This window comes from Equus caballus, chromosome 16 (genome assembly GCF_041296265.1).
Source record: "Equus caballus isolate H_3958 breed thoroughbred chromosome 16, TB-T2T, whole genome shotgun sequence".
Taxonomy (NCBI): Eukaryota; Metazoa; Chordata; class Mammalia; order Perissodactyla; family Equidae; genus Equus; species Equus caballus.
The window spans coordinates 47,922,148-47,937,257 of NC_091699.1; the positions used below are offsets into that span (position 1 = coordinate 47,922,148).

General features: G+C 33.7%; 1 protein-coding gene across 38 annotated transcripts in view; it reads right to left on the reverse strand.

The window, feature by feature from the left end:
* The window catches only part of DOCK3 (dedicator of cytokinesis 3), a 437,902-nt gene that overhangs the window by 367,335 nt on the left and 55,457 nt on the right, over positions 1 to 15,110 (reverse strand). For all 38 annotated transcript variants that reach the window (XR_011426887.1, XR_011426886.1, XR_011426884.1 and 35 more), the window contains exon 2: positions 6,191 to 6,274. Coding sequence is in view for 30 of the 38 variants with exons in the window: in XM_023621222.2 (XP_023476990.2) it covers positions 6,191 to 6,274 (84 nt within the window). In the remaining 8 variants the exon portion in view is untranslated. The remainder of the gene's footprint in view (positions 1 to 6,190; positions 6,275 to 15,110) is intronic.

Genomic DNA, 15,110 nt, shown 5'->3' on the forward strand with positions numbered 1-15,110 from the left:
ATAATTACCATTCCTTTTTTTGGTGAGAACATTTGAGATCTACTCTCTTAGTAACTTTCAAGTATTTAATATAGTAGTATTAAGTATAATCACCATGCTTACATTAGATCCCACAATTTATTTCTCTAACATTCTCTTGTTGCTAGACATTTAAAATGTTATCAATTTTCTGCTACTACACACAATGCTGTAGGAATTTGGTGTCTTCATGTGTACATATGTAGAAGTGTCTCCAGATGAATGGCGTTCAAATATTTTTTACCATGGCCCAGACTTAGAATATATTTTAATCCCATACACATAAATTGAAGCAAAACTCATGAAGAAAAAATTTAATAATGTTACATTGCAATTGTGCCAGTTACCAATTTACTGCCCCTCAGCACCAAATCTACCCTTCTTTATCCTGCTTTTTAATACTCCGAGTTGGGCCCTGTGATGGTTAATCCTATGTGTTAACCTACTGTGCTGCAAAGTGCCCAGATTTTTGGTTAAACATTATTCTGGGTGTGCCTATGAGAGTGTTTCTGGATCAGACTGACATTTTAATTGGTAGACCGAGTAAAGCAGATTGTCTTTCCCAATGTGGGTGGGTGGGCCTCATTCAATTCACTGAAGGCTTGAATAGAACAAATAGGTGGAGTAAGATAGATTTTGCTCTCTCTGCCTGACTGCCTTCAAGCTGGGACATCGGTCTTCTTCTGCCTTCAGACTTGGACTCATTCCGGAACTTACACCATCGGCTCTCCTGGTTCTCAGGCCTTCAGAGTCCAACTGGAACTCTACCATTGGCTCTCCTGGATCTCCAGCTTGCCAACCACAAACCCTGAGACTTCTCAGCCTCCATAACCATGTAAGCCAATTCTTTACAATAATCTTTATTTACATATATACTTACATATATCTTCTATTGGTTCTGTTTCTCTGGAAAACCCAGACTAATATAGACTGTATAAACATTTCTCCTTTGCCAGCTCAGTGTCAGGCTTTGCAGTAGAGGGTACTAACAGGACACGGAAGGCCACAGCAGGAAAATGGGGTTTCCCTTCTTGGTTCTGGTGTGTTGCTGTTTTATTGCCAGCACCCTAGCCAACTGGCACATTGGAGGTCCTGTAGAGCTTACCTCAGCCACCTTCACAGAGAAGTTATGGCTCTTACTCTGCAAATTTCTCCACCATCTGAGGAGCTGCACCTATGGACAAGCTCCGGCTCACTCGTGCCTTTCCATAAGTTTTTCGGCTACCCAGCAGGTTGCTCCTACAGACCAACTCCAATCCATACCCTCTGCCAAGTTTCTTTATCATGCGCAGGCTACAAATTCCTATGGCAACCATGCCCTTTTCAAAAGGGTCTGAATCTCAGCTTTGAGATGGAGAGGTGTTCTTTTAAATTCTTAGTTCCTTCTTTGTCAGCTTTTCCTCTGCCCTAGAAGTAGCAGTTGATTTCTGCATTTGCTACTTCTACATCCCTTTCAATCTTCTTTCACTCCTTTTAGTAGTTAACCACTTTTTACTAGTTAACAATTATTTATATTAAATATTCCCTATCCAAATTATTAGTGTGATTTCTGTCTCCTGATTGGATAATGACTGATAGAGCAATGTACTACTGATTATTTTTTATTCTGTTCTTTTTGATTAACGTTGATTGTGAGCCACTAAATGGATTTTGTAACTCCATAATGATTTGATAAGGATAGCTTAAAAAACATTTCTTTAAAGTATAAACTTAGGAGTTAAACTGCTAGGTCACAGGAAATGCACATCTGACTTAATAAGCTATCAGCAGTGTATAAGCATTCCCACTGAAACACATTTGTACCAACATCTGGATATGTCAGACATTTTAGTCTTCTCAAACTAATGTGTGTGGCACTGTCCATCATTCTCATTTTAACTCACTATTCCTTGACTGCTGACAAGATTGAGCATTTCTGTGAAGTCCCTGGTCATATTTTTGTTCATTTTTCTATTCACCTATTGTTTATTTTTATTGGTTTACAAGAATTCTTTTATATTCTGGTTGTTTGTCAGTTATATCACTGTGACAAACAGAAATGGCAAGCAATAGGATATACTGGAGTACATGAGGAAGCCATTTGGTGTAAACCTAATTCGGCTTGACTTTGTTTTCCCAAAAGGGCCGGACTGTGGCCATTGAGCACGCATTGTGTATCTGCTTTAAAACATTTACTACGGCAAGAACAAATGGCCTTAAGATAAAGGTGCAACTTCCCGCTACATTGGCATTTCCTTAAGGATAAGCATCTTTCCTTAGGCTAGGAACTGATTGTTGTACTCACCTTTGACCAGCCAGCTCAACTGTGACCACCCGGCTCGAGACAACAGACCTGCCACCCTGCTGTGTTCACCAGACAGTAGACCTACCTGCTGTTTCCATCAATCGCTGTGCCGACAGAGCAGTCTCGCGACTATTGTAAAAGGACATTTCAATCATATGTGAAACATCCTGTTTGGGGGTATATAACCACTCTGTGCACCCCACTTCTTTGCTGCCTTTTCTTCCTTTGGCAAGAAAGGCCCCGGGCCATGGTCCTCAGATTTTAGCTCAGAATAAACTCTCCCAAATTTTCATTTATAGATTGGTTATGGATTATTTTCGTTGACAACTGAAAAAAAATTTCAGTCTACAATTTGATTTTCTTCCTTTTTTAACATTAATCCATTTCATTGATGCATAACTTACATACAGTGAAACGCACAGATCATGAATGTACAGTTCTATGAGCAATGACAAATGTAACACCCACGTAACCCATATTTTTTCAAGATGTAGAACTTTCCAATCATCCTGAAAGTTCCCTCATGTCTCTTTCCAGTCAATCCTCTTCCTGAGGCAACCACTATTCTGATTTCTATCCCCATAGATTTGTAGTGTTGCTTGTTCTTTAATTTCATAGAAATGGAATCATAGAGATTGTCGTCTTTTATATCTGGCCCTTTTGTTCAACATAATATTTTTTAGATTCATCTATATTGTTGCATCTTTGTACTTTCATCAATTTTTTACAAAGTTATTTTATTTTCTTAAGTAAATTTTTTATTGATACATAACATCCATAGTGTGCAAATCATTAGTCTACAGCTAAATAAATTTTCAAAAAGTATATGCCTGTATATACTACATACACCTGTATGCCCACCACTCAGATAAACAAAATATTACCAGCTTCCCAAAAGCCACTCGTGCCTCTTCCAGTCACTAAAACACACACACACACACACCCTCTTAAATTGAATGTGATGCAGAAAGGAACATGGATGAATTGTTACTATATACAATATACTCTTAGCAAAAGAAGCCAGATCTAAGCACTATTCTGACTAATATCAGGAACAGTGAGTTTTACCTCATTCTGCACTTTATGTACGTGGAACCATAACAGCATGAACACTTACATCTGGCTTCTTCTGTCAAGAGCGTATCTGTGATACTCATCTGTACCGCTGTGTGTAGCAACAATTCATTCATTTTCCCTTCTGTATCACATTCAATTGTATGAATATACCACAATTTATTTACCCATTCTACTGCTGATGAACATTTTGGTTTTTTCCGGTTTGCAGCAATTATAAATAAAGCTGCTACTAAAATTTTATATATGTATTTTACTGTTGGATTTAAACCTATGAGTAGAATTGCTGGATCATAAGGTACATGTACATTCTACTTTAGTAAATAGTGCCAGAGAGTTTTACAGTGGTAATCCCATTTTCTCTCCCACCAGCAGTGTTATGAGACTATCAGTTGTTCCACATCCTCATCAGCACTTGGTATTGTCGTTGTTTTCATTTTAGTTATTCTAATGGCTGTGTAGTGGTATCTCCTTGTGGTTTTAATTTGCATTCACTGATGATTGAGATTAAACACCTTTCCACATGTTTATGAGCCATTAGACTACCTGTTTTGTGAGGAACACATTCAAGCCTTCTCTGCCCATTTTCTATTGAATTGTCTTCTTATTTTTGATTAGTAGTAGTTCTTTATATACTTTAAATACAAGTCATTTGTCAAATACTTCTCACTCTGTAGCTTGCCTTTTCCCTCTCCTTGATTATCTTTGGAACAATAGATCTTCATTTTAATAAAGTACAACTTATCAATCTTTTCCTTTATGGTTAGTGCTTTATGTATCCTTACAAAAGATCTCTGTCTACCCTAAGGTTAAGAAGAACATTTTCCTATGTTTCCTTCAAGGTGCATTATTGTTTTACATTTCACATTTATATCTATGATCCACCTGAAATTTGGGGTAAATGCTGTAAGGTAAGGATCAAGATTCATTGCTTTCAATATTGACCCAATACCATTTATTGACTAGGCCATCATTTTTAATTCCAATTGGCCCAGCATCACATATTGTAAAGAAGATCAACTGCCCACTGCACTGCAATATCACCTATTTCATGTATCACTGGATGATATACATAATGGTCTGTTTCTGGACCCTCTATTCTACTTCATTATTCTTTCTTTGCCCCAAAACAATGTCTTAATTTATAATAAATCTTGATATCTGGTAGTATAAATCCTCCAGTCTGATTATCTTCTTCACAATTGTCTTCGGCTCTTGGTAACCTCTTGCATTTTCATATAAATGTTACAATCAGCTGCTCAATTTCCATACCAAAAATTTATTTTAAAAACCTGATGGATTTTTATTGGGATTGCATAATACCTAGATCGATTTGGGGAAATCTGGCATCTTTTGACAGTAAGCTTTTCAATCCATAAACATGGTAAATCTTTCCATTTGTTTAGATTTTCTTTAATTTCTATCAATAATATATTTGTAGTTTTTAATGTAGATATCTTATATTTCTTTCATTAGATTTATTTCTGGGCATCTGATGTTTGGGATACTATATAAACAGCATTGTTTCTTTAATTCATTTCCCAATTCTTTGTTGTGAACACCTCGAAAAATAATGTATATTTAAAATACTGACACTGTAGCCACCAAGCTTGATAAACTCCCTTATTTATTTTCATAGTTTTTTCTATAGATTCTACTGGATGTTCTACATACACAATTATATCATCTACAAATGATAGTTTCAATTTTATCTTTCCATTCCTTACGTATTTTCTTTTTCTTACCTTACTGCACTAGCTAGTATTGCCAGTACAATGTTCAACAGATGTGGTGATAGCAGTTCTCATTTTGAGAACTCAGTGGGAAATCTTTCAATATTTCACAACAAATATGATGTTTGCTTTAGGCTTTTTAGTAGATATCCTTTATCAGATTAAGAAAATCCCTTCTATTCTTATTTTGCTAAGAGTTTTTATCGTGAAGGGGTGTTGATTTATATTTCTGTTTTATGAAAATTTTAAATGAGTGCTGCGCTAGAGCTCTCTTTCCAGAAAGTGCACTCCCAAACTTATATGGTTCCTAGGTTATGGCAGGTTGCCTTACTCCCATATCCACCTTAATAGGAGCCAAACGGATGAGAGCTCCACTTCCATGTACATTGTCTTCATGTCCACACAGCAACATTTCCACTCTGTTACTTTGAGATGGCTGCTAGCCATGCTGAACTGCTAGTCTAGGCTGCCCAGGTTATTTCCCATGGTATCAATTTTGTTTTTGTCAATGCTTTGATTTTGCATGATTTCTTCCTAACTTAATTTTCCCCATATATCTTGTTGATTTGAGTGTATGATTTTTGAAGAATGTAGTACTTTTCAATAATGCATAAATGTTATAGAAGAAATACCCATATATGTCACAGAAGAGAACAGTAGTCAAGCGAAACTTCATTTGAGCGTATTTACTCCTTGTTTTAATTATGACTGATCATGTCCAGCCAATCAGACAGAAACATACAAATAAACTGATTACAATTCAATTCTATTCAAATGCGGCTAAGCCTGGTGGAAGATTATCTATACGACTGTAGGAAATCAAAAATAGTCATTTGACATAGTATACAAAAATCATGTTCTGACAGCCAATGAGTTACTCAATGATTGCTATTAGATTAGAGTCAAAATAGCTCATACCTTTAGGATGAACATAGATCAGGAAGGATTTTATAACAGTATACCATAATGTGGTTTAATTACGGCTTCAAGATGACTGCTTATAATCTATTACTACAAAATAAATGTATATAATACTGCCCCAAATTATCACTATTTGTGTGCTTTATAGGTTCATACTTACCTTCACATTTTTCAAGAATCTGGACCGTTTCTCCTATTTCTAAGACCAACCCTTGAGGGACAGATCCCCGAAAGCTGCATATCACTAGAAAAATAAAGATAAACACATCAATTAGCATTTTTATATAGTGAGACAGGGTCACTGTACTGAAATCAAGCATTAAATTTTCTTAAACATATAATCTCCCTTCCCCACTAATTCATCTTTCAAATATATAAGCCCCTTTCAACTTAGTTAATTTATATTTTGAAAGGTAATATTAAATAGTTCAGAACACTGAAGTACATTTTGGCACAATTACTATTCCTAAGTGGTGTGTGTATGCGTGCTGTGGGTGAAAACATTTCTGTACACAAAGTCTCTCTTTCCCTCAGCATGACTTGTGTTCATGTGTCTTTTTTGGGCAAATATGCATCAATTACTTACGAAAAAACTAACATTGGAAGCTTCTTATCTACTATAAAGAAATAGATATTTTTATAAAGAATTACCAAATAATTGTTACTATTCTCTGAAAAAGAGAATCCTCATGATAAAAATGGAAACAGAAATTAATGAAATAAAAAGCAAATATACAACAGAGAAAATCTATAGATACTAATCAAAATCCATGTCTTTTTTTTAGAAAAGTAATAAATTGACTCCAAAATTTACACAAGAATACAAAGAACCAAGAATAGTCCTGCCAACCTTAAAAGACTTACATTATCATATATCAAGCCTTATAATCTAAAATTGGTTCTTTGAAAACACTAACACTGATAGACACATAGGCAAGATTAATCAGGAAAAAAAGAGCAAAGGTACAAATTATCAATGTCAGCAATCAAAACATTAAAAACATTAATGTAATTAACAATTAAATGATATATAAACAATATTACAAAAAACTTCATACAGATTTGAACATTTAGAATAGATGAACAAATTTATAGAAAGATAAAACTTATAAAAACTGACAGAAGTTAAAAATTTGAATAGTCTGATATCTACTAAAGAAAAGTGAATCTGTAATTAAAATCTTCCCACAAATGAAATACCCGGTCCTGATTATTTTACCCGTGAATTTTCCAAACATTTGAGGAAGAAATAACACCAATCATAAATACTCTTCCAGAGAACAGGGAAAAGGGGATTCATTTTGAACTCAGCATGATAATAAAACCTAACAAGGACATTATAAGAAAGGAAAATTATAAGCCAATCTCTTTCAAGATTACACATAGAAAAATCTTTTTAAAAAATAAAAAAACAAATCAAATCCAACTGTACATGAAAAGGTTGATCCATCATGACCAACTTGCATTTATTCCAGGAACGCCAGATTGATTTAATATTAGAAAATTGATGAAGGAAAAAATCATATGATCATCTCTATAAATGCAAAAAAGGGCATTTGATGAAATTCAATAGCCACTCATAACTAAAATTCTTAACAAACTAAGAATAGAAGGGAACTTCCTTTATCTAATAAAGGTTTATACAATGTGTCTATAGCAAACATCATACATATAGGTGAAATACTGAACATTTATTTTATCACTAAGGTTAGGAACAAGAAGAGGATGTCCACTACCATATATATTCAACATCACACCAAAGGGCCAGCAGTGCAAACAAAGAAGAAAAAGAAATACAAGATATAATGATTAGAAACAAAGGAAATTGTCATTATCCACAGGTATGAATATGTATGTAAAAAATCCAAAAGAACCTAGACATAAACTATTAACAGAGAATATGTGAATATAGCAAGGTCACTAGATACAAGGTGAATTTTTCTAAGTCTATATAGGAACAAAGAATTAGAAAATGGAATGTATTAGAAATATACCATTTATAACAGCATCAAAAAATGCCACGTAACTACAAATGAATCTAAGAGATATACGGAAGAACTCTATATAGAAAACTACAAGACATTAAAGAAATTAAAAGCCTAATAAATGAAGATATACATCATATTAATGGATTGCAAGACGGAAAAGGATAAAGATATAGATTCTCCCTAAATTGATCATTAGATTCTATGCATTCCAAACCAAAGGCAGGTGTATTAATACATTAAATTATATAGAAAAATAGCTATTAACCAAAGCAAAGAAGTTCTAATTTTAATTACAATGTTTATACATCCAAAAACTATTAATTAAGCTTTCATTAGTGCTTGATGTAAATGACACAGTACAAAAAAATTTAAAACTTATGTGATTCTTGCTTTCATTTCACACTATAAAAAAGAGTGATATTTAAATTTCAAAAACACTTATCAAAAAAGACCTAAATGAAAACTTAGAACTGAAAATTGAATATTATAAATTTCATATTCATTGGATGGGCTTAACAAGAGAATGAATAGAACTGAAGAAAGTATGAGTGAACTCAAGGATAGGAGAATAGAAATTACCCAAACTAAACTACAGATATAAAAAAGAATAAAATTAAAAATATATCATAAGAGACATGTGGGCTAACAGACATCTCCAATTCATATATAAGTGGAGTCCCAGAGGAGAGGAAAGAGAGAATAAAACACAAAAAATATTAGAAGACATGATGGCTAATAATTTTCCAAAGATGAAAAGAAGATGCTAACATTAGGAAAAAAGAAAAACTCAAATCAATTATCTAATATCCTACTTTAAGAAACCAGAAAAGAAGCAATTTAAATTCAAAGAAGAGAAGAAATGAAAAAGCAAAGAGCTAAGCTCAGTGAAGTAAAAAAAGATCAAACAACATGGAAAAAAATAATCAATGAAACCAAAAGATGGTTCTTTGAAATGATTGATAAATCCCTAGCCAGACCGGAAAAAAAAAAAGACTTCTACAAGAATGTTTACAGCAGCTTTATTCACAATAGTCCACGAGTGGAAACAACACAATTGTTCATCAAGAACAGATAAAATATGCAACATTCATACAATGCAATACTACTTAGCAATAAAAAAAATAAAGATCCACTGATACAGGTAACACAGTGGGTAAATATCACAATCATTATGTGGAACAAAATAACTTAGATGCAAAAGTATACATACTATATAATGCCATTTACGAAAAGATCTAAAAGAGGCTAAAGTAATCTAAGGTGAATAAAATCAGAACAACGCTTGCCTCCAGAGGAATAGGGATTTGATTGGATAAACATAAAAAGAATGTTCTGGAAAAACAGAAATTGTGTTTGAGAGTGGGTTACATAAGTGTATACTCAAAAGTATATAACTAAGACTTGCGCAATTCAATATATTTGAATTTTACCTCAAAATTGATCTAAGACTAATTAGAGCTAAACTATAAAATTCTTAAAGAAAATACAGAAGTAAACCTTCGTGATCTTAAATTAGTCAATGGTTTCTTATTTATGATACCAAAATCATAAGAGACAAAAAAAGAATAAATAAATTTCACTTCATCAAACTTAAAAACTTTTGTGCTGCAAAGGACACCACCAAGAAAGTGAAAAAAGACAACTCAAGGAATGGGACAAAATATTTGCAAATCATATCTTATAAGGGGTTTGCATCCAAAATATATATAAAGAACTTTGAAAACTCAATAATAAAAAATAAGCTAATTTTAAAATGGACAAAGGATCTGAATAGACATTTCTCTAAAAAAGATACACAAACAGCCAATAACCACATGAAAAGATGCTCAGCATCATTAATCATTAGTGAAATGCTGATCAAAACCACAATACACCACTTCACACCCATTAGGATGGTTGTAATTTAAAAAGACTGACAATAAAAATGTGGGAACATATTACTGGTGGAAATGCAAAATGGTGCAGCTGCTGTGGAAATAGTTTGGCAGTTCCTCAAAAAGTTAAGCATATAATTATCATATGATCCAGCATTTCCACTCCTAGGTATACACCCCAAGAGAAGTAAAAACATATGCTCACACAAAAACTTATACACAAATGTTCATTAACAGAATTGATAATAGTCAAAAAGTGGAAACAATCCACATAGCCATCAACTGATGAACAGATAAGCAAATTGTGGTCTGTCCATACAATGGAATATTATTCATCCATAAAGAAAATGAAATACTGATACATGCAACAACATGAAACCTTGAAAACCCATGCTAAGTTAAAGAAGCCAGATACAAAAGGTCACTTATGGTATGATTCCATTTATATGAAATGTTCAAAATAGGCAAATCCACTGACACAGAAAGCAGATTAGTGGTTGCCATGTCCTGGCGGGGAGAAGGGAATGGGGAGTGACTACTATTGGGTACAGGGATTCTTTAAGGAGTGATGAAAATATTACAGAATTAGATAGTGGTGATGGTTACACGACCTTTTGAATATATTAAAACCACTGAATTGTATACTGTTTTTTTAAAGGCAAAGGACTGTAAGTGGTTTTCCTTGACCCTTGATAAGTTAACAGATGTTACTGATACTGCTTAGTTATAGTCAAGGAGTCAATGCCAAGTCTGAAGTGACTAGACAAGTTGAGACAACACTAACTCAGTACAATCTGAAGTGAAAGCTACTAAGATGCATTATAATTAATGGTGGTGGAAAATATATATGGAGCAGAAAAAGGTTTAGTTGGACAAATTTACTAATAAGCTTATGAAAATGTGAGATGTTTAAAACCTATGGTTATTTACTGTATTATTCATCAAGTGCTCTGCAGAAATTATATGACTCTGTCATATGTTAGTCTACCATTAGTCAACAAATTAACTTCATTTGCTCTCATGGACTTGACCATCTTTACTTCCCTGAATTTTTATGAGAAACAGAAGCTGAATATCCTGACTTGCTCAAGTACACAGCAGCAAGATGTCTTAGTAATGGTCAAGTTTTACTGCAATTTTATTGAGCTTAGAGTTATGACAGAAATTTTTCTGAATGAGAACTGCCTTCAACCACTATTATCAAGTAATAAATGGCTTTGAAAATTAGCTTTTACATCAGTCTTGATGTTTCTTAATGAATGCAACTTAAAGCCATGCTTATTTGTGAAACTTACACCTATAGTAAAGTCATTTCAATGACAACTTGAATCACAACTAATGTCAAGCTGCTTTATACACTTCCCATAGTGTCAAAAGTTAAAATAAGCAGTAGGATCTCCATTCTCACCCAAATTTGCAGCACATACATTTTTGTGCTCAAAATACAGTTCCCACGGAGTTTTTTAAACTTCAATGCAATGGCAAAGGAAATTTCCATATTTCAAAATCCATTTAATGGTGCAACCGAGGAACCTCCACCTAACATCAGTTGGAAGTACTTTAATCAGCAATGTCATGACATGCTAAATGGCAAATAACAAAAGAAGACACTAATAAATTCCATAAATGTCTTCCAAGTGATGAATATTCTCAAATTAAAATATTCCCCTATGGACAGACATCAGTATTTGGCAATACCTATCTGTCTGAAAAGGTATTTATAAAGATGGAAAACAAAATCTCATTACAGATTAACATTAACAGATGATTTGCAACTGATTTTGATCATAGGGAATATTAACATTGAACACCAATTAAACAAAATGTTAATTCAAAAAAAAACTTCTATTCTTCTCATTAGATGTATATTACAAAAAAGCCTGTGCTTATTACCACATTTTGAATTTCATCAAAAAATATGTGAAAATTTGTTTCCTTTCTTGTGCTATAAGTACGTATATAATATCCTCAATTTTGCCTCTTGGCCCTTAAAGTCTAAAATATTTACTATCTGATCCTCTAGAGAAAATATCTGCCAACTCCCAGTCTAATGCAAAAATAGTACCAATGTGTTGTGTATTTGTAGTATTTTGAAAAGTCAAATGTGTGAAAAAAGTAGGACCAAATATGGGAGGGAGAAATCTATGTAGTGTTGTAGGTCATTTCACTATATGAGAAGTAGTTTAAGACTAGTTCCCTGATTGCCTCCACGTTATGATGACTGAGTAGTTTTTTATCTCTTTACTAAGTCTATTTTAAAACTACATTACACACTCTTCTTATGAAGAATTCACAAAGCTTCCTACGAATTATCATTTTCCATTTGACAACTTCCCCTTGAAACACAAAGGAAAAGTACAACAAAAAAATTCTTATGGTACTCTGGTTTACTTCAAATCATCAAAATATTAGAATGAACATGCGTGTTCATTACTGCTATTGTGCATGTAATTAATTGCTGCTATTTCATGGTATAATAATATCAAGATGGAAGGACTACTATGAATTTCACTTAACATTTATTTACATGAACTGTAATACCTGTGTATCCATTTCACCAAAACTGCTTATAAAAAGTCAACTCTTTTTAAGCCTCTGCAACAATCAAGTTACAGGTCCAAGGACACATGACATAATCACCTCAAGGACTTTTTTTTCCTTAAAAATAGTTTTAATGCAACAAGTGTACCACATTATCACTCGGTACTGCTTTAAGAACCCACAAAAATATTATGAGTCCCTTACACAGTTTATGGAGTTTTTTCCTTATTTCTAGGTTTAAAAATGTATCAAAAGAGTTTGCATTTGAAGCATTATTGCACTGCTATTTTAATTAGTCCTAAAATGATTACATTAAATGAGAAGCCATCTCAACAATAATTTTTGTATTATCTATACCAGTGAAAGGAAAAAGAAAAAAATATGGTTTAAACAAAAAATAATTTGTTTAGCTTTGCAATACATGATCCCTTAGAGAAGATTCATCTCTTAATTAAGTTTTTCTTGGACTGATAATGAAATTAATTTGCATTCCTTGAGCTGGAAAAGGGAGTGACACACCCTAGGAGTAAATGGATAGCAAAGGAAATCTGGCTTAAGGCACACAAAATTTGGCCATGAATAATGCGAAAGTAATCCACCCCTCTTTCCCAACTGATAATGAACTATTATTTTAGCATGATGTCATGCAAAGCAAGTGAAGCACTGCAATATAAAATAAAAGGTAGACTGTATATTCCTTAAGGGCTAGTCGGAAACTGGGCAAAGGCCAATGTGTATAATGAATTGAGAAGAGAGATGGAAATAAGATAATTAACCATGGAGCTAGGCTCCAAAGAAAATATTGTCAGTTAAATGGCACCTTAGCACACCTGGAATGATTAAGTTTACAGAAATGGTCCAAGACTTTTTTCTGATCTTCACTAGAAAGTAAATATACCAATTTAACCATAATTTGCTTCTAGATAGACTTCCCTACCTTTCTTTTTAGAATAGTTACTAGGTGATAAGGAGCCCCTATGATACGATTTTTCTATAAGCCATGCTTAATCCATAGAGGTAGTCAAAGATGATGTCCACTGGGGACTGAGAAAAATAGGAATAAAAACAAGTTTAGAAAGAGATATTGACTACAGATTGATTCATAAAAACATCTATCCTTAAGAAGTCACTCCAGCCTTACACCAGACAACCAAACAACCCACTTTTACAAGTAAGCTAACCACCTGAAGCTATTTCAAGGCCAGGTAGAGAAGAAAATCATAGGTTTTACTTCTTTTCTTTCTTCTTCCTTCCTTATTCCTATTCCCCTGTGCTGTACTACACACTACAAATGTACTTCCAATAGAACCTAAGTGATAAAAAGCATTTCATCTTTAACTATGCAAATATTAAATGTTAAGTTGTTGTAGGCTGTGGAAGCAGAACAAGGATTAATTACATATTTGGAATAAGGGAAGACTATTTAAAGCTATATCTACAAAGGCTATATAGAGAGGAGGTGAGTGTTGACAGAAAGAAACTGATGAAGGCCTAGCACTTTCCTAGGCATATCACACACATCACCCAATAGAAAGGAGGAAGGGGAGAGGAGAGAGAGAGGAGGGACGGAAGAGAAGAGAAAGGGTGGGGAGGGAAGGAAGGAGGAAAGGAAGGAATCAGCAGGAGAAATGTAGGTGGCAGTCCTCTAAGAGACCTAAAAGACAGCATTACTTATTACAATAAATGAAAAGGTATTCCAAGAGAGTTCATCTGATTCATAATAGTCACCCCAATCTAGCCCTCATAATCAATTCCAAAACATAAAAATTAAATTAAAAAGTAATTAACTTTTTAATGTAGAATTTTCTTTCCCAGCATGCAAGATGCTGATGTCTACTATTTAAGCAATACTACTGGTAGTAAAATATACTACAAGTGTATCAGAAGGCAGTTTGGTAAGAAAAAACCATTGTGAAAGGGGGTGGAGAGTTTGAAGGAGTTGTTTCATCAAAGTCACGCAAAGCCTAAAAGCACCAACCTTGTCCCACCATAAAGCACTATTCTCCAGAGTTTGCGTATTTAGTTCCAAAAAACTCATGTCTCTCTTCTTTGAAGAGCACACAAACACAACCAACATCTGGCCCTTTGGAGCTCTTTTCCACAGTTGTGACCACACTGCAATATTTGCTCCCTGGAGAGGACATCCCAAACCCTTTGGCAACCTACATAAGCTCTTGATTTTCCCTGCAGTGGTGAGTGACATCCACTGTGGGAACTCATTAGTTTAATTTTCAGAAGTCAACTTTATAAGACTGAATCCTTTCCCTCTAAGATCAGGAAAAAGAAAGGATGTCCACTCTGACCACTTTGAAGGCTGTACTGAAGGTTCTAGCCAGTACAGTCAGGCAAGAAAAAGAAATAAAAAGCAACCAAATTGGAAAGGAAGAAGTAAACCTCATTTGCAGATGATGTAACCGTCTGCACAGAAAATCAAATGGAATCTACCAAAAAAGTTACTAGCTAAGTTTGTTAGTAAGGTTACACATTACAAGATCACTATACAAAAATCAATCATATTTCTATACACTAACAGAAAATGAGATTTAAAATAACATCAAAAATATGAAATACACAGGGGTAAATATAACAAAATGTGAAAAATTTGTACACTAAAAACTATAAAATATTCCTGGGAGAAATTAAAGAAAACCCAAATAAATGGAAAGATGCATTGTTC